This window comes from Opisthorchis viverrini, assembly GCF_000715545.1.
Source record: "Opisthorchis viverrini unplaced genomic scaffold opera_v5_35, whole genome shotgun sequence".
NCBI classification, from domain to species: Eukaryota; Metazoa; Platyhelminthes; class Trematoda; order Opisthorchiida; family Opisthorchiidae; genus Opisthorchis; species Opisthorchis viverrini.
The window spans coordinates 2113474-2140060 of record NW_008751691.1 but is presented as its reverse complement, the minus strand read 5'-3'; the positions used below and the strand labels follow the sequence as shown (position 1 = coordinate 2140060).

General features: G+C 45.0%; 2 protein-coding genes across 2 annotated transcripts in view; one reads left to right on the top strand and one right to left on the bottom strand.

The window, feature by feature from the left end:
* Positions 1-832, bottom strand: part of T265_02761 (hypothetical protein) — a gene marked incomplete at both ends in the record, with an annotated part of 86409 nt that extends 85577 nt beyond the window's left edge. Inside the window, one exon of the mRNA XM_009167076.1 lies at positions 765-832. Within this exon, the coding sequence (XP_009165340.1) occupies positions 765-832 (68 nt within the window). The remainder of the gene's footprint in view (positions 1-764) is intronic.
* T265_02762 (hypothetical protein) overlaps positions 1-16830 on the top strand; it is a gene marked incomplete at both ends in the record, with an annotated part of 55637 nt that extends 38807 nt beyond the window's left edge. Inside the window, 6 exons of the mRNA XM_009167077.1 lie at positions 1948-2065; positions 4179-4249; positions 7918-7993; positions 8862-8924; positions 10555-10624; positions 16216-16830. Coding sequence (XP_009165341.1) covers positions 1948-2065; positions 4179-4249; positions 7918-7993; positions 8862-8924; positions 10555-10624; positions 16216-16298 — 481 coding nt within the window. The remainder of the gene's footprint in view (positions 1-1947; positions 2066-4178; positions 4250-7917; positions 7994-8861; positions 8925-10554; positions 10625-16215) is intronic.
* Positions 16831-26587: the final 9757 nt, after the last annotated feature.

The window sequence follows — 26587 nt, the reverse complement described above, 5'->3', positions numbered from 1 at the left end:
TTTGTCTAAATGTTGTGGCGGAACATCCGATTCTTCTGAGGTTTGTATAACATTTTGTTAGGTTCACTAACAGGCTTATTCACGACACGTAGCATTATTTTGCAGGGCGCGAGCAGAGGTATTGCATGCTATAGAGTAGAATGTTGGTAGCTCAGGTAGTATAGATGGTCGTTGGTTTGTTCGCTGAGCTGGGCAATTTGATTGTAAACCCGTCGAGGTGACATCATCCATCCGTTGTTATGGCCAACCACCAACCCATCGCTACGCACCAATGCGCTCCCTAACAACGCACGGATGATATCACCTCGATCGGTGATGAGACGTTAGCAATCAAATTGCCCAGCTCAGTTAACAAACCAAAGATGTATTGAATATGTGTGTATTTTCAGAACCCATCAGGATAAAGATGAGAAACTTAGACGGCAGCCAATAGGGCGTCTTTCTTACAGTTCTTGGTACACAACTCTGGAATTTTCCCGTGACGATGCTGCAAACTAGAACATAATAACCGTTAACTCTAACTACCGTCCCGGCACCAGTGCCTATTTCCAGAAAAAAGACTCACCAACAAGGAACACAACAACTTAATTGCGAACAAGCGAGTAAGTGCAAGTACAACCGCCTCGCACTGTATTCCTGAGGACACTGTCTGACCTCAATCCAAGCCTGGCTGACTGGCGTTTAGTGGAGTTTTGAGGGTTTCAATAGGTTTCCGGTATTCCGGGATAATTTCCAGGAACCTGACCTTCCCGACAAAAACTCACTTCAGGGTTCTCTCATCGTACTTCGTATCAGTGTACTTGAGGGAAGTGTTGCGATGAACCTTTATCATTGCGGTCGTTCCGCAGCCTGTGGGTTATGTTTTTTTTTTCGGTGTATGTGACACATTCACGTGAAGTCTTCTCAGCATAGTTTGTCGGTGAGCAATGGGAAAGAAAATACGACTTGGGCCCCTATTAATTATGATTGGAATTAATCATCACGGCCAATTTCCCCAAGTTTCCGTGTAGCAAGCCTACTCATGTCACGTACTGCCTTCAGGTAAATGATGAACGTTAGGATACAATCGAAACCGCAACCTTTTCTTATTATGTGAATAAGTCTCAGTGGTTTGCCTTTAGCGTCTTCGGCAATGTGGCGAAACTATGATATTTTCGTGACAATGTTGCTTCCAAAAACACTGCACCACAGTACAGGGCTCATTCTGTGCTTTTCGGTTTGTTGACAGCCACTTTGACGCGCTCCTGTAAATCAGCAAACTCGATGTGCTCCAGTTTGCCTGAGAAATCCCATTGTTACGAAAGCTTTATTCCGTGTTCATGGATCAGAAAAAAATACGGCAATCGACGGGGGCGAGATGGCCCAAATGGTTAGAGCGCGAATTTACTGACCGGAAGGTCCGTGGTTCGAACCCGACCTCTGCCTCTCGACTTCCCCTGTCTAGGCTTGAGCAACCTGGCAGTATCCCAGCCCTCGTGCTTCCTTCGGGTGGCATGGCAGCTAGGTACCGAAAGGATGCTACAGCTGAGAGATTTAAAATTTTTTTACGGCAATGGATTCCCGTCCATATTGGTTTTTGTCCCAATTTCAGGTTCCGCAATTTCCCAACTAACCTTTATACTTTCACCTTGAATATCTTCAGTTTCGTTTACTAATAGTCTCATATCTCCCTCTTGTATTTTCGTTGTTCTCTATCCACATTTTTGTATGCACACCACATGCATATATTCAGAGTTCGCCGTACCTTGGAGACTCGACAGACGATGGAGGGCGATCGAATCGTTCGGCTGACCAAACTTTTACAGCATTCCACTAAAGAAGCTAGTGTTTCGAAAACCAAATATGAGGAGGTATTGCTGGTTTTTACGTTTTTTCCCGTATTGCTTTTTTATTGCAATCCATTATTATTCTACTGATTTCCCCTGAACAACTGTCTTCCCATCACAGTGGCCGTAAAGTCTTGGAAAACCGTACGATTGCTGATGAGGAACGCATCAATCAGTTGGAAGAACAACTAAAAGAGGCCACATTTATGGCCGAAGATGCTGATCGAAAATATGACGAGGTGATGATGGCTTGTGCAGCCTGTGTGTGTGTGTGTGTGTTCGGTTAGCTATGGAAACGCATGCATGCTGTCTGTGCATGGTACTCCCTACGTCTTGAATTCGACCCCAGTCACGACTGGGTGTGGTGGATTGGTGCATGACTTTGACGTCTGCGGCTTGCTTTGTCATTTTTCCCTCAGGGTTAGGTTTGTTACCGGTTTCGGGTTTTTCCTACTTGTAGGTTCTGTGCTTCTGGTTTGTTGGTTTCACGTCGCATAACCAGGCGTCTCATCCGATGACATCCAATTGCATGTTCTTTTTTTCGGATTAAGTTGCCCAGGTGTATGTAGTAGAACCTTTCTACAGTGACAGCTGGCTGAACTGGTCAGAACGGTCATTGCAGAGGTGGGAGCACTGTAAACGGGACTGTAATTCAGCGTGAAATGGTATATATAACTCACTTTCTATTTTCAAGAGGCTGAGGTCAACTGGTGCTAAAAAAGACGAAGAATCTTTCAGTAATAGTGATAAACGAAAAGCTCATGGGACCATCAGAAAGCATTATTTTGGGAGTACTGCGCTATAGTGAAATTCTGCCTTGAACTGGCAGCGTAGTGAAAAACACGTGGGGACAGTTGAATAAACTAATCGCTGTACCCCAAATGATCTTAGCCCTTCGTTCAGCTAAAGGTATCATTCATGAATACTGTTTGGCAGAAATGCACCAATGTTGAAATGGTGACAGTAGTGATCCGATCTCAATAAGCTGAATATTAATCCTCAATTGGGGACTCTTAGCAGATGTTGACTCAACTATGAAGAACGTGTCCTTGCTGCTATATCATAGCACAACCTGGGCCACTATGTCACTGGTTGACTCATCCAAGTGGTGTACCTCGGATTATTCGTAGATTCCTCTCCGCTCAACCATTCGTTGAGCAAAAATGATACCAAGATGGTAAAGTAACGACCGGAAAGTGCGGTCGTGTTCTGTGGATGCCATCTTCGTGATCGGTGCGAGATATGTAATGAGGTAAAAGTGACCCAGTCACGTAGGTTTCCCCCTCAAAGTTGGTCTTCTAGCTACCCACAACACTGACAAAAAACAGAGAAATTGACACATCCTCTGTCTTTCATTTCTTGTCATCTGTTTATACTGAACTGGTGCGGGTTATTACCATTGTGTAACTCGTCCCCTTTTATCAGTTTTTGGGGAACTACAGTAACTGGAATAAATGTACAGTTTGTAACCAATATGCTGTTGTTTTTTGTTGAGCATACAAATTAGTCAGTTTTTCGGCTATCGTATATTCGTTCGGAACGGCAGGGGCTTTTGTAGATAAGCCTCATTGTTCGCCACCCGAAAGGACTTCAAACACTCACCACAATCAACACGCCAGCTCACTGAAAAGCCTCTTTTGGCCCTGAAGCCAATACACAACTTGTGACAAATGCTCACACATTCGATAGTCCAACTGCGGATCCACATTCGTATGTCTGTACTGGCAAATTCAACCTACGTAACATGTCATTGCTCAAACTAGTTTCATGACATGAATTCGGTCAGGACAGAGTTCTCCACTGGGAACATACTGCTTTCGTCTCGCATCTACACGAAACTCTCGTCTAGAATTCGGCTTCGACATGTACGCGCTTGTTTGCGTTACTATATTTAGTGTTCCAAAACTCGGAAAATTGTGTTCTATGGAATGACCGAATGCGGCACAATGTGCTATGACATCTTTTACCGAAAATTATTCGATGAAAAAATCTAGGCTTCCGACAGACACGGGGCGATTGTAAACCGGTGTTGTGTGCCTTTTTAGGAGTATCATCCAACAACCTCCGGCAGTGGTGTACACTTCCGCGTTCCTCGCGGCTTAAATTGGCACACTTCGCTATGTTTCTTAACCAACTGTATGTTTCTTTGCTAAATGGCGTTAATGCATATTGCATCTTATCTCGTATATAGTTGTTCCTACCACCATAGGCCCATCGGTGCTTGTTCCCACTGGTTTGTCGAAGTAATCTACTCTTTTCCCTCCATTTTTGCCTACTGTCGTGCTCATCCCCTCGGTATGGCAACGTTGCGTATCCTATCCACCATCTCTCGCGTCACCTACGTGTCTCTAGGCTGCTCGTAAGCTGACCATCACTGAAGTGGAACTCGAACGGGCCGAATCTCGCTTGGAGGCTGCGGAAAGGTACCTACCTTTATCTGTCGCTGTCGCTCACTGTTTGTCGCTTCTGTTGCAACACACTCACACACATACACATGCCTCTTCGGCATGCCATGGCAACTGCCTTTGTTGTGTAACTATGTTTTGCGGAAAATTCATAGCCGCCGCTTGTCAGATGTCGATCCAGTACTAGGTTTTGAGGCTAAATAAGTAAATGTGTGTTGTCTTGTTCATTACTCCCGCTACCCCCGCTGCATGTGTCTTTTTTTATACACCTGTTTTGGGAGGATGAATAGTGAGTCAACTTCACTGTTCATAACTCCCACCCAGCTCTTCGACCCTCTAATTCCGCTTGGGTTTTGCTGTCTGTCTGTCTCTTTCCGTGCACATCCCACTGTCGTGCGCTGCCTTGTCTCACCGTTTGGTCGTCTCGCGCTCGTGGGTTACTGCTGACGCTGATGCTGCCGCTGCTGCTGATCCTGCTCCTATCCAACTTGGTTTGTTGCCCGCTCCCACTCCCCTTCATGCCTACTCACTAACTCACTCACTCACACACGCACACACAATACTCCACGGCGTATTCGTGCGTCACAACGACCCAACTACCGCCACAGGCCACCAGGAAAATGGCTGTTGTCGAAGTGTCCCTTTCTCACGTGGAAATTCAAATCGAAACGTCCGAAAGGTACCTCGCTCAAGAGACTTAGTGATCTGGCCTGCTGCCTAGTACCGTAGTATGTGTGCATTCTAGTCACTACAACCACTGTCGTCATCACTCCAGTTCGATATGTTTGCCTGTGGTGCTTTGATTTTTCCATGCACACCGCGATTACCCCTACCTTGGTATCTTGGATTGACGTTTCAAGTAGTGAATACCCTTCCGGGCGACGCATTTGTATGAGTAGAAGTCTTCTGCATGTGTCACAACTGTTCCATTTGCTTGGTCGACCTTTGATCCTGGCCCCACCCCACCTCCAGCTTGATCTCAGCTAGACTGCTTGATCTCAGACCATCACCAGTCCTTCAAGATATTGTTTTTTTTATGGCCTCTCCCTCAAAGAGGGTTATCATCTGTTACTGCTTGGACAAACAGACAGCTTGTACTTGTAGGGATACACTGCCATCCATTGGGCGAGATGGCCCAAGTGGTTAGAGCGCGAATTTACTGACCGGAAGGTCCGTGGTTCGAACCCGACCTCTGCCACTCGACTTCCCCTGTCTAGGCCTGGGCGACCTGGCAGTATCCCAGCCCTCGTGCTTCCTTCGGGTGGCATGGCAGCTAGGCACCGGAAGGGTGTTACAGCTCAACGATTATATTATTCGTATTTTCAACCCTTGGGACTGAATCCGGCGGCGTACCGTGAATGGATGCTAGTTATGTTCACTTCGCTATCTGGTATCTGAACGTTGTGATCCCAGTAGGCGGTGGTGGCTCCCTTCTAGTGCTTTGGCCGACTACCTTGGCTTCCACGGGGGCACATCAGCTTCGATCAGTGCGCGTTTCAGTAAGAATGGCGGTCTTGAAGGTAGTTTCTTCATCGGTAGTTGATGGTAACTTGAGTGATTTTCGTTCACTGTTGATTGGCTAATGGTGGACGTCATCCTTCAGAGTTGCAGTTATTTTGGCTAAACGATGTTTCCTCGCCTTGTGGCGGTATAATTTGTGGGATCACCTGAACGTCCCCTCAAACTGTTGTCGTTGGTAGATATCCAACCCAAAAGTGCGCAGACTGAGTGATATTCCAGTGTTAGTCAAAACCACGGATGGGACAGCGTAATTGCCATTTTACTTGGTCATTTATTGGCGGAGAATTCAGTTGGGTGACCAAGTTCGTGATGTCGCATTTCTAAGGGGCAACATTGTACCCATCGAGATCTCCCAACGATCTAACGAAAAAGCGCTTACTGTTCTATCTGTCTGTCAAAATCTAGCGTGGATCGATCACCGGGATTGAGCTATCTAGAGAAAGAGTGGGTGGTTTAGACAACATGCACATAATTATTGTCGGTAGTTATAAAAGTAAACTGTAGTTTGAAATGTATTATTTGGTTCGGAGTTCGTTTCATAAAGCAATCAAGTCAAACTTTGTGATCACCATATCCCTAGCTTTATTTAGAGTTTTTGGCAAAACAAACCCTTCCGTCCTGTACTTCGAGCCAATCGAAATAAACAGAAAGCCAGCGTCTAATTCGTGAGGCGCAGCACCCACTTGGAAGCACAAGATATCGTGACGTAGTTGCCTACCAAAAAACTTACTCCGACCCTCTGCGCTTCACGACAGTCGTACCATGTGAGAGGTGCCTTGTTCTCTGCCGCCGACTTACTAAATTAGTTTGTTCCGCAAATCAGTTACGGCATGTTTCTGTCTGCAACTGCTTGCCACAACAAGTTGGGTTTACTCTTGCGCAGGCGTATCCACGCATTCAGCAGTTTCATTACTCTCGTGGAAATAGTCTACGAATTTGGACCCGCCAAAATTTCCAATTGTGGAGCGAAGGTTTCTACCTGAGTGAAACGCCGTCATGTGTAATGGCATTACCACAGACGTAGCTGGTCTTGTTCGCGGCATATTGTTCCACTTGGTGATCTTGAGTGTTGTTCGAGGAGAGAGAGGTACTAGTCCGCGTACTAGTTCTCCGACTGTCCGTAGTTGAGCGAGTGACGTCAGCACGTACAAAAGCTCAGTCACCGAACGTAATGCTATGAGTGATTTCAGTGGGTTAGAATAAAAGCTTGCTCTTGGACATCACCTCAATCCTCTGTGAAATACCTTCTTTCAACAATGTTGGTAATTCAGGTTCCACTGTGGGTCATTGATTCGTTCACCACCCTGAGTGTATATTGCTGGTACGCGGTTGATGCTGACGTAAATTGTGATTGTGGGATCGTCAACAGGCAGCGGGACTACTCAGATCCTTTTATTTACTGTGATGACTTCACGACACGCATACTGACGCAGAATTGAATATCCTCAGCAAGCAGCTGATTGCAGTAGGGTGTGTATTGGCGGATTCCGAAGGCAACTGAGAACTCAACATCATGTGACATTTCTTATCAGCTGTTTTGCCCACGAAGGGTGTGAAACTCATTTGACTTTAACTTTAAAAAGTGGTGCACGCACACACTGATTTATGCATGTTTTTCCACCCCGTTCTTTGCATGTCATTATCTTGTTATCACCTGCGCATGTGTACCCTCCGATGATGCCCTCCGCCGCCCTCCGAATGCTGCGCATGAAAGTCGAATGCGGGAATTGCAATCCCTAATACACGAGGCATCCTCCCGTCTGAAGTCTTTGGAGCACCAAGAAGCCCAGGTTTGTGTGCCCTGCAGTGTGCATCACGTGTTTTTTTAAACTCAGGGTAAATATTTTATCTGCATAATTTTCTGTCTGTGGTCATTGGTAATCATGTTACAGGCACGTGGTAGCTTCTGTAGTTTGACTCAGTATAAGAGTGTATCTTGTCGATCTGCATGGCCGCCTGCTGGACACAAAAAAAGAGATAGTTTTTTTTTCAATACGGTGCACGTGACTACCCAGGTCGTGCACCCACATAAGCTCTTTCTCATCACGCGCGGGCGATCGATATCCTGGTTGACTTTTGACGTTCTTGTTGCTCTTCTCCAAACCAACGTAATGCAACCATCACCCGTGTTCCTTCGTCCGTCTGCTCGTTTCCTACTTCACAAGCAAAATCACAGAACTGGAAGAAGAGCTTCGCATTGTTGGAAACAACGTCAAGTCCCTGGAGATTTCCGAACAGGAGGTAGATGTTTCGTTTTTGTTGGTTTTGTTTTTGTCTTTGCCTTCTTAGAAAGTGATAATGGGCTCTCGACCTGGAAACATCTGTTGATTGGAATAATTATACCTCGAGGTGTGAACTACTGACCAGGAATTATTGGGTTCAAACTCGCGCCTTTCCATTACTCCTACCAGTATCTCTCGCTAGCGATCTTTTCGCGTTGCATGCACCGCAAACGTGCCAAAGATGAGAGCTGATACCAAACTGAAGAATGTTACTTAGGTTATTGTAGATTGTACACCCGTAAAGTGGATAAGTCCGTCTTCATCCTCAACTGAATAAATGCGATCAAATCCTTAGTAAAGTATATCGCCTTATACAAATACACTCATTTGCTTATCAATTTGGTTTCAATGAGACTCGCCTGAAACCCAGCTGAATCTCTCCTTTATGATCTGTTTTACGCAACTGAATGTGCTGCATCAGGCCGTTTCAGGCTGTTTCAGTTGGCACGATATTCGAGATATGGCGATACAAATATAGGCATAGTACACTACTCATAACAGCATCATATCCGTGTTTCGAATCAGTATAAAACTACGTTTTGGTCGTGAGTCCTATCGTTCCTAACGATGGAAAGGACCTCTGTGTTTCCATGATGAACATCATTCATGCAAGCCTCTTGAAAGTTTGGACATGTAAGCATTGTCCTCATACCTTTCAAGCCACAGGTTGCAAACAACAGATGACCTTGCGGCTTCCCTCGAGTCACATTACTCACGCCTTATCTAGATAGTATCTTTCATCCATAAAGTGATCTACTACGGCTTGGAATGGTTGCTTTCTCACCATATCTCTGTAGACACTGAGTCTGATAAACATTTTCTTGTAGGCTGCCCAACGTGAGGAAGCCTACGAAGAAAACATTCGTGATTTGACCGAGCGCTTGAAAGCTGTAAGCCGCCCCTGGCATGGACCTGTGCTGTTGCGCATGCTGTGCGATGATGTTTTAGCACGTGTTGTCGCGTTCATTGACTTGCCTGTTGTCCAAATAATGGTCACCTTGTGTGCTTCTCCCTCCCCCATTTTCCCATCATTTGCATGCGGTACTCCTCGTTCTCTTGGTTCGCTTGCCGTCCCTTGCATGCGCTGGACTTCCTTGTCTTCGTCACCGTCGATGTAGGCCGCAAAGACACGAGGATTACACGAATCCCGATTAAGCTTGTTGACCAAGAAGTTGGCAGAGGTAGTCCTTGTTTCATGTTTCATTTGTACAACTTGTTTTATTATTTTCCATAATATGTGTGGCTTGTGTTTGTAGCATGTGAAATACAGGCGGAACTGCTGATTTGCTGTGAGAAGTAACTGTGTTATGTCATCCTAAGTTTGCTCGATACCCGTTAAGTCAATCCGACCACCAAGGCTGCTACTCGGAACGTCTTCTGTATCCTCCCATATACGTTCGTAATCCATCTATCTGTGATGGCTTGATCCGGCCGATAAAGTGGGTTATTTGAACTTTCTTCTGTGCGCAGCATCAGAATGATCTGATGTATGTTTTGTTTTGTGGACCCAGTTGAGAAGCCTATTGTCGAATCCTCTCCCTAAGTGTGGTGCAGCCATCTAGGACTTAGTGCTAGGTTACTACAATCATTCCGAGGTGCCTACACCTCCAGACATTCACTCAGGCAATCTGGATAGAAACTGACAACAAGAACGCAACTGACATCGCCTGGCAGCCATATCATGTGGTAGCTCCAACCAGGCGCGGGATGGCTTAGTCCTGACAGACGCAACTGACATCGCCTGGCAGCCATATCATGTGGTAGCTCCAACCAGGCGCATTAGGGATCACGTGGTCCTGACAGCACCCAAGCGTTTCGTGATCTCTTTCATACTCCTCTGCCAAGTCAAGTCAAGGGTTGGCCACGTCGCTGCTTACGCCACTGTGAGTTGGGCATGGAAAACAGCGCTCTTTCCGGCAAACGATGGTTAGGCATACGCAACACACGTCCCAAATAACGCAGCTTCTGTTGCTGGACACATTCTTCAATGGAAGTTCCTGTTACACAACCGAACACTCGCTTTCTAATTGCCTCGTTCCGGCTACGCCGACACCAGCCCACACAAGCAATGGAACGATTCTCGAACACCTGAAGACGTCTCAGTTCCGCTGCTCGAACGGGCCATGCAACAAAGCAGCCCACACTGTAGCTCGATACACATGTCCCTTGAGATTCAGGGATACACCACTCTGACGCCATAGGTGTCCGAAATTAGCAAACGCCACCCGGGCCTGATTGACAAATAAGTGCATGAATTTCCTATTCGAGGCTGACAGCAAGCCCGCCCCCGACCCTTAGATTAGATGGTTTACGCTCCGGAGTGTCTCTGTTGATCTCGGAAATTTACTTTCGTTGCGTAGATTGTCAAGCCATCCTCGGGTTTGTGCTAGCCTTTTCGCAGCTTACGTAACCCTCAGTGCATGTCGGCCTTGTGATGGGATCAGGTGGCAACTTGCATGAACGGGAGATTTTTTGCTCTCCATACTATAAAATCCTTGTCCTCCTCCATCCCACTCCCAGGCTGAAGATCGTGCTCAGGAATCCGAGCGATTGGTGAACACCCTTCAGGCTGACGCCGATCGCCTCGAAGGTAACGATGACCCCTTGCCGGTCCTCTAAACCCTTGACTCATTTCTTGCTTTGACGGCATCTTGTCCCCATGGAAAATTGGTTTAGGTTGTTTCGGTTTTCGTTTGATCCAGATTGCATGCCGCACGTATCCGTGTGTGTTTTTCCCACTAACTAGCATGACAGCATCTTGTTTTGTATTCTCCGCGCATGTCCCGCTCTCCTGTTCACCAACTGCTCCTCACGCGTATACATTTCGGACCAACGTGGACTAGGCGGAAGCCCGTTCGAAAGAGGCGAGTCAATTGGAACAGGCCAAGCAAAGTGAATTAATCAAACTTGAAGGTGAGTCACGGCTCGGTTTTCTGTGTCTGAAACTCTCGATTGACCCGTTTGTTTCTTTCTGCTTCTGCATTACCGGTTACTAGTGGTACATATAAAGCCAAGCGGGTGCTCCTTTAGCACAAAAAGTATCGATATCCAGGGCCTGCGTTTGAACAAATGAATGTGAGATTCGCTCATTATTCAATCATAATTAAGCCAGATTCTGGATCATTCCATTTATCGACATGAGGAATAGGTATCAACTCTGTTGGTGTGCCTCACTTGACTTCAACTCTAAGCTAATTCACCTTTGTATTCAGAATATCTATGACCGCGTTTCTGGCCTGCTTTTGTTCACAAGTGTGATACCTGTAAAGCACGGCCAACCTGGTGTTCAATTCAATGATTATTTTTCACTTAACTGCGTAGCTTCAACCGACACACGGCCGAGGTAAACTTATCTACGAAATGCTTATCGATTTTTTCGGTCTTGTTCGTATCAACCGTACAGAATTCCGGAAGTCCCATGCGCGACAATAAACTAGGCTGCTTCCTTCGTTCGAGGTGGTCTTGTTGACACGTGGCTTCCGGCATCCATTTTTTGACGGTTACCGTAGGATGACCTTGAAAACCTGTAAAAGAGTGCCTGTTGGTGATATCCCCGCGGTGTACTCTTTCTGTTACATACCGCAATTTATGGAACCTTAGGGCTCGTCGCTGCAAGATGTTCAGTAATCTAGTCGTCAAAAAGCATAGGTTCACCTTCACGAAGCAAGAATACCGTTTTCTTTTCGATGCCGTCTGTATGCGAGGCCAGAAACCATAGTGGGATCATTATTCCCTGGTCATCCAGTGAAGTATATGTTTTACATCATCATACGTCTTGCGTCAAGTTATTCCGCTTTTTCAATGGGATTGTGAAGTCATCTATTTACCTACACCCCTCGGACGATCAGCCTCCGGAGTTTTGTCGATTGGGTTAGGGCTACATGCTAAGTTCTCTGAATGTTTCACCAACTTCAGACGTCCCACGTTGATCCTTTATCTTGATTTGAAAGCTGCCCCTGATTCTGTCGATCATCAGAAACTTTGGCGGTGTCTGGCGAACAAAGGTGTCCCTTCCAAATTTATATCTCTTACGAGGGCACTGTGTGCGAACTCCTGTGGGCGTGTACGAGTATACTGGTAGCTTTCGCCTGAGTTCACCACTTCCAGTAGTATATGGCAAGACGAACTTCTCTTATCTTTCCTCATCAACTTAGTTATTGATGTGCCGCTTGAAATTCCTCTGCCTGTCTCTTAAATCTCGGGATTCGAAATGCTCCCGGTACGTTCCCTCTCAGACATTGAGTATGCAGACGATATTGCTCTCCTGCAAAGGGTACAGTGTTGTTACAAGACTGGGTTGAATCAAACCTAAACCTCATGCTTGCAGGCGAGTCAATCGACGTCGCAGATAAATTTGCTTACCTGGGCAGCTGGCAACGAAGTACGAAAACACTAACCAGCAAACTTAGTCGGGTGGGCAACCGCGGCCTCCCTGGATGGGGACCCCGGGACTCAATTCACCAATGGTTATTAACACTCAATTTTCAATTCAATTTATCAGCTTTGGACAGTCGATCATAGGTAGGTCGGTTCCAGCCGCTACAGTTTCAATCACTGGAAAATGGGATTGTGTAACATTGGCAGAAACGACCCGGTCGCCCAGTCAGTGGCTCTTGTACGTCAAAGCTATCATCTTCATTATGTGGCTACCCAATTCCTGAACTGACTGGACATGTCATCGGCTCCAAGACTTAGCCGTGTCTCCCAGACTCCTACTTTCCGGTGACCGAAACTGTAGCAGCTAGAACCAGTGTGCCTATGTTACACGGTTTATAGCTGATAAATTGTTGTGATTAATCGATTATTTCACCAGGTAGCCCATTCATCCATGGTCAAGAAACCTTGACCTCGTATTGGTTTTACAGCGAACGAGTTAGAAACGGTTTACCTTTCTCTGTTTTCGCTCTAAAATAGAGATCAGTCGTCAAGTTCTGGAGGCACTTTATACAAGAGCGACACTCTGGATAACGCACGAATTTCGGGTTATCTCATCACTCACTTGAAGAATCGTTCCAGAAATGTGGGTATGGTCACAGGTGGCTGTGTACTGGGACGTGCTTGTTAGTTCACTTCCACTTGTTTGGCAGGTTTAGTCTAGAAATTGCTGCCAATATACGCAGCTGCCGTCCAAAATTGTTATCCGGTGCCCACTACTCAGTTAGTACTCAGTAAGAGCACTTTTGTCGTTCAGCAGTATTCTTCATGAATGTGAAGCATGCTGCGTCGTCCACGACTCTTTCCTGACTATCTGTCGATTTCCGTTCGTGTATTTACAAAACCGAGACTGGTATGGAACACCTGAACAGCTTAAGAGCTAGAATTTGAAAGACCAACGGCAACATTATCTCCAGTGATTTGTTCGAGACTCGGTACTATTTCTACCCGCTCGATGCATCGGAAGTGAGCCCTGGATTCCAGAACTCGATCAGAGGTAGTCTGGTTAGTGAATCGAAAAGAACGGGAAGTCGCCGTTTATCAGTCAATTAAGAGTGCTACAGAACATAGCATGAATTGTCAGTTGCTCGACCGTATCCAGTTTATAACTTCAGCTGCTTACCTTCAGCCTAGTACGTTCATTTTGACCGGTAAACTCTGGCCTGTCATGGTTGATGTCACCTTATCTTGTCTGCTTCTACGGGAATGTGGGTCGGTTTTAGTGATGTCAGGGACCGCAGGGGAAGGCGCTGAAAGATTGACTCAAATCACCGTTCTCATTCAGAGACCGACCCGCCTTCGGACACTCCAGATTTTCGAGAACAGTGTCTGTATGGCGTATAGCTTGAAAGTAGACTATCGTTTTTTTCGTTTTGTGCTGGTAAGCTTATTTACCGTGATTTTAACTCGTTTACATTTTCTCCTGCTGTGCTACAAAGAGAACGGAAGCCTGGTGTTGTGCTGGTCCCCCACAACTAATCTAGTTCATTGAAAGATTCATAGGGACTGTGCTAGGAAGACGTGCCGGCAAGAGAAACTGGTGATCTTCTCATACGCATGACCGGTGCACCCATCGGAATTTATTGAAGGTCAGGCAAGGTCAATCGATGTAAACCCACTAACTATCTAATAGCAATCGATCTACCACTTTATGCAACTAACCTCAGCAACCTTCATCAGGAAGGCGCTAACGCGGTGTGGTTCTATGACGCCAGTACTCCAATTCTTGCCGGGTTTTGTGAATCACGTGTTTTCTCTACCCACCGTATCTTTCCAGAATGTTAGAAGCCGCTTGATCACGTGTCTCATGTGTTCCTCATACGACCTTTATCTTCTTTGCGTTTATTCACAGAGGCCCTGGAAGCTGAACGCCTAAATCATGCCAACTTACGAAAGGAGATGGAGAATGTGCTCAATGAGGTTGAACATATATGAGCCGGGGCATCTCCCGCACACGAAGAGTAGATCTGCAACGGACAGCTGTCATCTTCAACTCACCCTGTGTCACTAATCCAGCCCCAAAGCTGATGACGCAAGCCAAATAACATCATTCTGGCTTGTTCCCCCCCCCGTTGACTCTCATCTATCACCTGCATTGGGCATGTATTCTACCCAACCGCTTCTTTTGGCTGGATCTTGTGTTCTAGCTGCTTCCTACAATATATATAGTCAGTCCATTACTGCATGGTGCTTTGACCTTTGAATGAACTCTCTATCCTATCCATTCACCTCACACAGGGAGAGAACAGTGCATGTGCGTTGTACTCTTGTTAACCGAAATATCTGTTTCTGCGACCATTTTGTTGGTCGACTGCTTCCGGTTTTTATTGCCTGCGCCCGACTGAATCTTACCTGCCCGCCCCTCCCCGCCTGCCTGCCTGCATCTAGGTTTTTTTCTTTGTTTCGCTAATTTATATATTTCCTTTTTTAAATTGCATACTACTCTTCCGGAGTTTTTAAAAGTACTTTGCTATGTATTTTGGGGCGCTTTATTGACGTTTCCATGTGTGGATCCAGTCTCCTGATCGATGCTTTATTACCATGTGATGCTAACCTTGGTTGCTGATTTAGTCGTGAATATCTTGTTTCAAATCTTTCGTATGGTTCGCTTTTCTGTTGCACACTGTGGGTTCTGGTGGGAAGTATTGACTGAACCACTTTGAAGGCAGTCTACTGGCAGTTTACTGGGTGCCTGTTTATCTGGGGTGGGGATGTTCGTTCCACTTTTATGAGTGAACAGAAAGCCTCTGAGTGTGAATCGTAATACTCCACCCTGATGATAACAGGAGCTTAGAAACTGAGTTCCGGTTACCCGAGGTCGCAAAACTGCCGTAGTCATTGTCACTCTAACTTGGCAAACTTACTAGTGGAATGCAGTTCGTTCAGCTGTAGCACCCTTCCGGCGCCTAGCTGCCATGCCACCCGAAGGAGGCACGAGGGCTGAGATACTGTCAGGTTGCCCAAGCCTACACAGGGGAAGTCGAGAGGCAGAGGTTGGGTTCGGACCACGGACCTTCCGGTCAGCAAATTCGCGCTCTAACCACTTGGCTATGCCGCCCGTTCATTCGAGGGTGTCCAGTAGGTGTGAGCTGAATGTTGTTACTTACACCTATCCGGTTGCAGGCTGTCAGCTCTGCATACAGTAGACATGAAATCGTTTTCGGTACATTTTGGAGTGCGACTTCGTGAACTATTTACAACACCAATATCTGGGTGATGGGTGAATTGGAACAGTTGTGGTTTCCGAATTTTACAGCCAAGCATTAACAGAAGAACCCCAGCCCACCTCATTCATTCTGAGTGCTCGATTCTGAGCAGTTACCGCGCTTCGAGTTTTCTTACGGTAATCTATCGAAGAACTAATCAGTACCGACTAGTCAGGGGGTGCTAATTTTTGCCTTCATTAATGATCATAGCTTTTTCTATCGCTCGTGGTTCGTTGTTCAAGACCTAGACTAGGGGAAGACGGTCGTCCATGTAAATGATCAACCCTCACCGTCCGCGTTACTGTCGGCGATGGCTGCGCGGTTTTCGGATCAGTTCGGTTACGTGGTCAACTTAACATAATGTTCCGTGGGAGTCAAATCGTTATTTGGCTCGTACGAACTACGTCCTGTAGTCCTGTAGCTTCTATCTGCATAATTTTTATTGAGTCGCTAAGCAAGCAGGTCGTTTCAGTCAAGTAGAACCTAGAGATAGGGTTATGCATTGATGAGTCCTCTACTTTTTTCCGCTTTTCTCTTTCAGACGAACTTGTCGCAGAGAAGGAGAAATACAAAGCACTCAGCGAGGAGCTGGATTCCACCTACGCCGAGCTTACCGGAAATTAGACAACATAGTGCCTTCTTTCAATCAGCTCCTTGTTCCTTTGATGAACATGAAAAAGGCGGAGTCTCTGCCTCTTTTCTGCTATCTTATGTATTTCTCGCTTCATTTGTCCCTTTGCCAACGTCGTATCACGCCTTTCATTGTGCTCCATTCGTATGTTGACCGATTTGCTGCTCTTCTTCGGGTTGATTTTCCTTTCGTCATGTGTTTTTTTCTCATCCATATGAGCTGCAAATTCGTTGTGGTGCACTCAGTATGATTGCTGAGTTACATCATTCGGATGGTGTCTTCTAATGCTCAGCAGACAAACTATGTTGGTGCTGGTCTTTTGCTCATCCCATTCAGTTAGTTCTGTTTCGTCCACGTGCTGCTGATAGATCTTGATCACGACACTTGTGAACAAAATAATTCTCCCCTATACAACACACAAATATTGTTCGTCTCGACTTTTCAGGTTCTTTTTGCGCGTCCACTTGTGTGCGAATCGATCAGTAGACGAATGGTGACCGTACGTGTGATCGATCTGTGGATGGGGTCGAATGTTGTGTTGGACCAGAGTGTTTTGTGTCCTGTTGGTTAGTCTGTGATTCACACGCTCAGTCTTGTATTACGCAGATTTATCCACCTCAATGTTTACTCTCTCTCTTAGGCGGAACGCGTTGATCCATACAAGTACCACCTCTGCACCTGAGGTTCGATTCATCGACTAGATGAAGGGAAACCCGGGTTCTTGTACTAAGGCTTATTCGAACCACGGACCATTTGATTACAAAAGTTTGTTAGGAGTTGTGCTATATGCATGCGCACTATCTACCAACTCGTCAGTTTGGGGAGGTCGTCTTTATCCTCCCCGCCTAAGACACTATTCCCAATAGTTTACCGAATAAATAACGATTATCAAGGGATCTACGCAAGACGTTTAAATCGCTTCTCCTGCTTATCGAGCGGGTTTCAGTGAGGCTAGAGACATGGCGACATTTGCTTTGCAGGATGCCATGGGAGACCTCACGTACCGGATTTTCGTTCGCAGATAATTTGAAGTCTTGATAAATGGAAATAAGGTTTACATGAATGTAGCCTACATTCTTGCGCTTTTACTGCATCAGTATCACGCATTAAAGATAGCTTTTCAGCTCGGGATTTCTCTAAATGCGTTGTTTTCCAGATGACTTTGTGCTTGATCATTCGGGTAGTTATAAGTCGACACTTGGACCCTCATATGTGTTCTGCTGCTAAGGGGATGTATGCATCATGTCATGTATATGCGTCCAAGATAATTGGAAGAACAAGATTTGACATTTTTTGCGTCACTCACAACCGTCGTTGTGGTAGTAGCTGCAATGATTTTGAAAAGATTTGTCAATTCAGCCTGGAACTTGAACACGTCAAAGTTTCTGTACATACGTGTAAAGTCCCGTGCTGTTCTGCACTTCAACTTTTCAGTTTATTTGATTTCTCGGTATATGGAGTTATTGGTAAAAAGAATTCGCGATTGGCAGGTTGCATATCAAGTGTGTCACCGAATGAATCGATCAGAGCACTGGGGAAATTTAATCGTTTTCTTCCTGTTTTTCGATTATTCTCCTTTGTTCTGTCTTCAAGACAGTTAGATCACTGTTTGAGTTTGCAGAGGTGATCAGCACATACTCGGACCCTGCAGGCAACGAGGTATCTGCCCTTTCGGAACAAGGTGGATTTATTGCTATCGAACACGTATGGAGGCAAAAATATGCTCTATATAAGCAAAATGTCTACAGCATTGCACTTTACTTTGATCAGAAGGGCTGAGTGAATACTAATCCCTCCGATTCGTGTGGTGAGCGTTCCATCTTCAGACAATAACGGAGCATTTGGTGTTTGATGTACGGTCTTATATTGTTCGCGGATTGATCAGACTAAAGGGCAGTGCGACGAGATTCGGGAATTATCGATTGAGGCTTCCTCCTGAAAGAAAAAGCACCCCATGATCACGTGACGTGAATTCCGTGATTGAAGGATGGGTGGAGTTAATGGCAATGCTGATCATCCATTCGTGCCCGAACGGTCAATTGTTCAAACCATGAACCGGGTGGTCGCAGGTTTGAGATGCCCTGGAGTTTCATGAGATTCTCACTACTGGTAATCTTGAATAAGGATGAAACAGTGCTTCTTGGTTTTTCAGACTAGCATGTTTATACTCTATAGGATGTCCTGTTTTTTTGCCAGCTTTCTCCTTCCAACTGTGTGCTCGGTTGTAAATTGTTTAGGATGATACGTTGTATGCAACCAAAAATGGGCGTTATGTCCCTAATCTAAGCGAAGCACTACGACACTGAACTCTGGTGATAGCTATATCTGCCTTCCTTAACTACGGCACCTTAGGGAATGAGCTGACTTGAGTATCACTTAGATTTGGATTGTCTTCGGTCTTTTTGTCCCCACTGCTTGATGATAATTCTACTAGTGACTTGCCTGAATAAGGCAACAGATGTTCTGCTGAATCGGTAGCTGACTCAGTTGCGGCCAAATTTGAAGACTAATTTTGTAGCATTCAGTATTTAACTGCCAGCGTCGTGATTAGGTTGATTTACAACTCTTCAAAGCACAGATGAAAAAAATACCACAATATGGCGATCAGAATGATCTGGTTGGGTTTTCAACTTCTCTCAGTGACCATGGTTAGACCGAAGTCACTTTTCCTGAAATCGGATTTCAAACTGGTGTATCTCTTTCGTCTCCAGTCCAGTTCATTTAATTTGTTTACGTTTTCTAAGCAACTGTCTTATGTTCATCTCCGTGTTTTGTTCGCACTGATTGTGCGTCACACCATGTGCTCATTGTAAAACAGATCTCTCCTATGAGATATGCTGCGAATGAACTGTGCAAATCAGATTCCAGGGAGCAATTAATCCACTGTCCAGACCCGGTATTTTTTATCTTGCTGGACATTTCGGTTCTGAAATATAATCAATGAAGTAAGGAGATAAGTTTAACTTTACAGATCAGTAATCCCACGACTACCGGGCTAAAATACGGCACCATTTTGTCCAATATAAGCCGGAAACCACTAGCGAACAGCGGGTGTTTTCGTTCATATCCTTCCTACTGATCAACTTCCGAAAGACACCTTGTTTTTCATCAACTAGAACCGACCAAGAAGTCATCGTTTCAGAAGGGTTTGCTGAAAACCACCGATTGTATACTAAACCTTTCTGAAACGAGGCTTTCTTTAAATTTGCTTGTAGGCAAATCAGAATGCGTGACACATCAGCACCAGGTTCTTTTCTCCTGTTTTCAATTTCAGTATGGTTAGATAAACCTTGTGGTTGTACAGCAGTGAGGCATCCGTGCCAACACTGATGTCGCCTCTGTAGAATACGATAATGATGATACATGAGAGGCCGGTCCTCACAAATAGATTTCATTCAGAAGGTGAAAACTGTAATTCGAAACACTTTTGAGTTACTGCTCCTCACACCATCTTCTCAAGTCGATATACTCACTAAAATGAGGATTGACGCAGGTGTGTACTCAGCTATATTCGAGCAACTAGGTTGGTGGATTAAATTGCGGCTAAATGTGTAGCTATGTCGACCGAATGGACGCCTGTGGTAACCGTTCTCACTCGGAGAATATTTCCTTGACAAGGATTTGAACAGATTACTTGTAAAGTAGGTGCTCAGATCCTAAAACTATCGTACAACAGAGATTATTCAGCGTTAAGTGAAAATGTTCAATGTGAACTGTTGAAATCGGTGTTTGTTGTCATGTTAGAAGTTTCATTCAACTGAACCGGCAAAGTGATGGCCATTCCATTCCACATCTGAGTACTCCGTTTAGGAACATATACCTCCGCACGACAGTTAATCTCTCGTGTGACCTCACTGCAACTAGGAGCACCATCTTTAGATTCCTTGTCGAATACATAAGAGATATGCTTTTACTGAACAAGCAAAACAAGCGATTTAAGATCACAGGACAAAATTATAAGCATATTAGCGGTGGCGGATGATCCAGCAGCGAACAAACGAAAGTACAGTACTTCTCGCTGAAAAGAACGCTTACGGGGTCAATCTGGCTGGCATTAATTACAGGGGTAAACTCTCCTCTATCGAGAAGCACAAGGACTGGGATACCGTCAGGTTTCCCAAGCAAAGTCAGGGGCAGTCCAGATGCAGATGTTGGGTTCGAACTACGGACCTTCCGGTCAGTAAATTCACTCCTTTGCCACTGAGCTGCTTCGAGCTCAGCTCTATCGACTGTTCGAGCGAGCAATAAAGTACGTACTTGAAATTCCGAAGATGATGCAGTGAAACTAGTCCAGGGGTGTCTTGATTGTACCCTATAACTTTTTCAACATAACATACACCCCCAAACACCGTCACCACGGCAGAAGTCCAGAAGCCATCCTCAGAGTGCAAATTTTCTTATAAGACAGTGACTGGAACTGCACCAGGGACTTTTATCTGTAAGTATTTTCTCTCTGCGGTAGCTCTGCACACAGCGAAATAACATCAGTTGATGACACTGGGGTGCATGTTGTGACATCAAGCGATATTACACTCCACAGTCATACTCGTCATAGAGATCTTTGGAGGCTGATATCATAGTTGTAAAGTTTCATCTGTTTTTCACTAGAAATATCATTCTCAGAAGAGATCGGTGTTTGACTTTTGATGCATAGTTCAGTGGTAAAATATCCACCCTCAGGAAGAGGACAAATTGCAAGAAACTGTTTTTATTAGTTTTTCTGACGTGGTCCTTCGAGATAGAATTAGTGTAGGCTTATGTCCCGCTGAAGGAACAAAACCCTTGAAGGTATTTTAAGTGAATCTCAAAGTGCTGGAAGGTGTAGTGAACCGGTTCCAATACTGAGGACTGCCTGAAATGATGACCTCTTTCAATACGTTGACTCATGAGGAACCTAGGCGTTCGAAGAACACAGGGGAGGCCAATAGCAAGTGAACTAGTATGAAAGTTTGTCTTTTCGGAGGGACGGAATTGTAATAGCTATACCCTATTGAGGCAGTATTGTATTAATTCAAGCGTTCGGACGTCTAATCCGCGTAGTAATACGCATTCTGTGATCTGGTCTTTTTTGGATGACAGTTTTTGAACTGGAGCACTGATAATGTTCATTTTTGAAAGGCGAAGATGTGATCTTCCAATATACAACCGTCAGTGCCTCGTATTCGGGGTTGTCTAGAATCAAAACGGTCGTTTGAACATAGGCTATTGTACAACAGAGCTGGGAGAGTACATTGCACTTAGGAGAGGATTCCACAGGACTATCCTATTAGAATGTTGTTATCCCGAAAACTCCATGGCGATTTCGGTTAATCCAGGAGAAAGGTACTCGTATCCTGCCCCTCAGTCCAGGAAGTAAAGCCGAGAATACTATATTTTTTCTACAGTCTAAGTGTCATTTGGTAACCAGTCCCATCAAACGCAATTTAGTCTGGGCCCTAGAGCGCGTTTTTTTCTGCTGCCTGATTTTGTCTCGCTCACAACATCAAGAGGATCGCACGGGGAAATGGCGGTAAATGGATTGTGGTTAAGGTGTTCGTCGAGACCACAATTTCTTGTTTGGCTCGAGACACCTTTTATCCTTAGAAAATTACTTTTCTACTAGCGTAATACATTCCTTTGCATACCAATTTGGTTGTGACGGGAGACTCACCGGGAACCGAGCTAAATCTCTCGTTGGCGATTAAGAAACTTAATGCGCTGCACCAGACCGCCTCACGTTTCAGTTGGTACGATATTCGAGATGTCGCGATACATATATGGACGCGCTGCACTACTCATGAGGTTGTTGGAAACTCTTCGACAGCCAACGATCGATTGCGCGTTTCCAGTTTGAGCTCAGCAGGTAGGCGCAGTCCCCGAGTCTCCACCAACTTTATGTTCTACTTGGGCTGTCACGATACCGAGTATGTGAGACCTTCTGCGCAAATATTAGGTGTCGGTTGTTAGTTTTGCGTCCCTAGTTTTTGTTTGCATACTGTAGATAGTGAACGGAACGTTAGCATCAAATGAAACCCACTCAGTGCTTAGCTGTCACGCCAAATGAAAGAGGTGTGGGAAACTACTAGGTTACCAAAGCCTAGACAGGAGCGGTCAAGAATCTGAGGCCGGTTGGAACCACGTAACTTCCGGTCCGTAAGCTAGTGCCTTACCTACTGGGCTATATCGACGCCCAAAGTTAGTACATTGTAATGTAATTTTCTGTGCTGTAACAAAACTAATTTGGGCGACCTAAATTTTGAATCTGTAGGAAGTTGTGCCTTTAGGTTTGGTCATATGACCAAATGACGCAGCAGTGGTGGAGCAGAAGAGTGAAGCAGGTTGCTTCATCCGTTGAATTTCCAACAATCTGGCCAACATTCTTAGTTGTTTTGAGGGTGAGAACAACTTGGTACTAACAAAAACTGGCCCTTTATGCCAGTCTGCTACCTGGTTTACCCTAATTTTGTGAAGTAGCTGTCTCAAAAGCCGCTGCCTACTGTCTGAAACCTGTCGCCCAGAAAGACATCGATTTGGTGCTGTTCTTTGTTGAAAACGTAAAAGGGGAAGCTTCATTTTCTTGAACGGTTATTAAAAATATTGAAGTCTGTGCGTAAAGGCTGAATATGTCATTCATTTAAATTTCTATCATCCCATTAATCGTTTGAGAATATTCGCTTCAGGCGTTAGTTATTACTTTGGAAATTCACGCTTCAGCTAAACGCTCAACTTTTTCCAAAATTGGCAAAGATTATGTACTTTTCAGTCAGATGATTTGCGCTGCCAACATCAGAATCGTTTGGCCTTTTATTTTAACTACTCGCAATAATAATGAGTAGTTTGGAGAGAGAATGCCTTTTCCCGTGCTATTCTCAAGTCCTTGTAGCAGTTGCTCTGCTGACTAGTTTTTTGACTTATGACAAATGGCCGTTTACACTCACAAGTTGATTCATCGCTTCAAATTACCACTCAGAACTTCATTCTGCGTTTGTGAGCATCAGCCGGTAGTTTCGGAGTCGTACTACGACAGTTCGCCGATACATTTAATCACGGTTTCTTGAACATGGTGAACGTTCCAGCTAGTTGATCACAGAAAGATAATATTATGGCGGCGAAAAATTCGACCCTCGTGCATCGCAATTTGAAATCTTCAAGATGGCTAAAAACAAAACTTGAAATTCTGGAAATAATAACAGGAGTGAGTACAGAAACCACAACAGAAAATCATCAACTTCCATTTTTACACTAGTTTTTACATATATTCACAGATCCAAAAGCCTTGACTCCATGAAGTAAGCTGAAAATGTCTCGAGCATTGTACAATGAGGCATTCTGTGTGTCACACGTAGAACAGCTGAAAAATCGTGTGAATACTGCACTAGGGTAGCCGATAGTAGGGTGAGCCACGATATCGAATAGACGGAATGGAAAACGAAACAAACGATTTAAAAAATTTCACGGTTTAGACAGTCATGGGGTTTTGCCTGAGACAACAACAACTGCTACGTTGTCATGACACTTTCTTCTTCACGCGCCAGACGATTTCCGAGCAATCTTAGTTATGTCGCTCGGGGAGAGCCGTTAATTTTAGCTACAGGAACACTGTGTTTCTTCAGTTTCTTGACTAACTGCAGATCCAGTCCCTTTCGGCGGATAAGACGTCCTTCGAAAAGCAGAAGAAAACTACATATCCTTTGGCTGTTCAATTTGGCGCGTATTCATTGTGCCAGAAGGCTTCACTGGAGCCCACCCTCCAGAAGGACATTCTCGGCTTCAGGTTTTGGCGCCCACACCAAAGCGACGTTACTTTGTCTAATATTCGCGAAACATCACGAATTTCCCGCACCACCTTTTTGGTCATGATTTTTTGCTACACTCCATGTTTATTTCACTATCTTAAATGACATTCTGAACGTAGAAGGTCAGGAAATGCACGGCCGAGAGACACTACTGTAAGCAGTGGGGAAATTCGCGAGTTTCGAATGAGATTTCATCCTGCAATTGAAACCGAGCGAGGTTGAATAGCCCCCACCGTTTCGCTTGCTCAAAAGCATATGCAGTGCGCATCTACAGTGTTTCCAGGTTTCCGGTCTTTTGATTTGCAGCTCAGCTCTCCACAGTTTGGCCAGAATTGGCCGATCAATAGTCTAATCAACTAGCAGTCAGACGGGATATGGCATGATGAAATTTCAGTCACGCGATTCACGTCACGTGATCCATTGCTGATTGGCTCCATGTGTGATGACTTCTAGGAAGCGCCGAGCGACCTGTAGAATACACGTGAATAAGGAGGAGTTTCTGTTTCTTTTACGTGAAACTAGATGGGTCTTATATCTTTGTTTTTACAGGGGATCGCCATTTAAAGGTGAAACACCTGGAGATGATCGTAGGAATGGCGATACACCTGCAATATATAACTAGTTCTTAAAGTTGTACCAAGTAGTGTGCCTTTCCGAAGGACGAAGTTAACATATCTGGTGTCATGCTTATTCAGCATTCCACTAATCTACGTTTAATTCAATCATGTATCTACCGCATCTGCTACGTTAACTGCATTACTTCCTGGCTGACGTCATTCCTTACGAAATGACTAGGAACCACTGCATTTAGACTCGAGGTTAAACAACATCCATCAGAGCACAAACAAAACAAGCTTTTTCCGCTGTTACATCATCCGGGATAATTGTAAAAGTTGACGTCCGTCTGCAAGTCTTTTACGGTTCTCCGTAAGGGTGCAGTTAAACAGACCGGCTGAAGACAAATTTCTTGCTGAAGTCTTTGGCCATATCTTCATCTGTTGTTCTGGAGTCAGTCACTGTCACACAATATGACTACAATTCTGATCGAACAAAAGTAATTGGAGTTAACCTGGCGTCGGTAACTCGCTAATCTTCCCTAGGCATTACTACGAACTCAAGAGCTGTTTTTATCTTCGCTCCGTAACAAGTGAATCACTGAGATTTGTGGCGATGCAAGAATGGGCTAGAATCAAAGTCGGTCGGTTCGTTGGCCTCATTGAATGGGGAACGCAAAACAGATCATTGGGGGGGAGCGAGAGGCGCTCAATTCTGTTTGTGCAGTCGTATACCGCTGGACGACAAATTTAGTGGTCTTACAGATGTCACTTCCACTGAATCGTGACTTCCACCTGAAGCAAACTTCACCACGCCAACCTCCCCCACAAAACATCAACCGTAAAATTCTTGTAGTTTCGTACCTACTGCTTCCATACAGCGTCAACTCTTTTCAGGACGTGGGAATGCGAGTTTTCAGCATACAAAGTTATTTCTGCCTCCGTACAGTGAAGAATGAAGTTCGAGACCTATCTTGGCCTCAAAGATAATCCTGGACACACATGCCTAACACCGCGTAATGAGTCTGACAATACAGCTTTCAATAGGAAGTTTAGTTCCACGACTTGGGTGCAGTACGATAAATTAGCAGATATGCCGCAGAGATTTAACCGAAATGAGGTTAGACTAATTTCTCTAGTCAGTGTTACGAGTATTTCGGGCTGATTCACTCGATAAGGGTTCCGTTTTGCAGTTGCTAATCCAGTTGATTAGCTCGGAGTTTTAGACGCAGAAAGGTGGTGTATCCATCCCTTAAAGGTGAGGCGAATGTCATTCGGTTCAGCCGAAAAGGCGCTGATGGTTACTGTCGAGCTGATGTAAGTGTCAGTGATGTTTAGTCCGGAATCTGGACACCATTGGAGGAGCAATGAGTCACGACACACTTTACCTGCTGCTATCTGGAAGTATACTCTTGGTCTCAGCTTGCGCAGTACATCATTCTGCTATTGACTGCTTCTTCAAGCTCCATAATGTGATGTCGGTTTATTCGTTCTGTGGACGTTTATCACGGGCAGGTCCTGTCAAATCATGCCTCGACATACATAACTAACACTCGTTGAACTGAGCTCTCACCGTTCCGAAAATCCAGTCATCGGTCAACATCGAAACATCAATAATTTAGTCTAGCTGCATCTGGTTTATTTTACCAACCGGATTTTATTGTCATACGTAACCATGTGGTGCAAGTTGACTCTCCTATTTTCGGATCGCACTCGACTAAAAAGGTGGAGCGATTAACTAGTATGCTAATTAGGGCTTATCAGGTGACCTGTATTGAACTGTTTATCGCAAATACTGTTTCTTGCTGAACAACAAATCCGAGGATAACGAGGCAGACATCCAATAAATCGGAAGTAGTAGTGAGAAGTGGATTTATGACCAAGAGAGTTCTCACACAATGCCTGCTTCCATTGGGAAGATTCTGCATTTGAAATTCTAACAACATCTCGGGT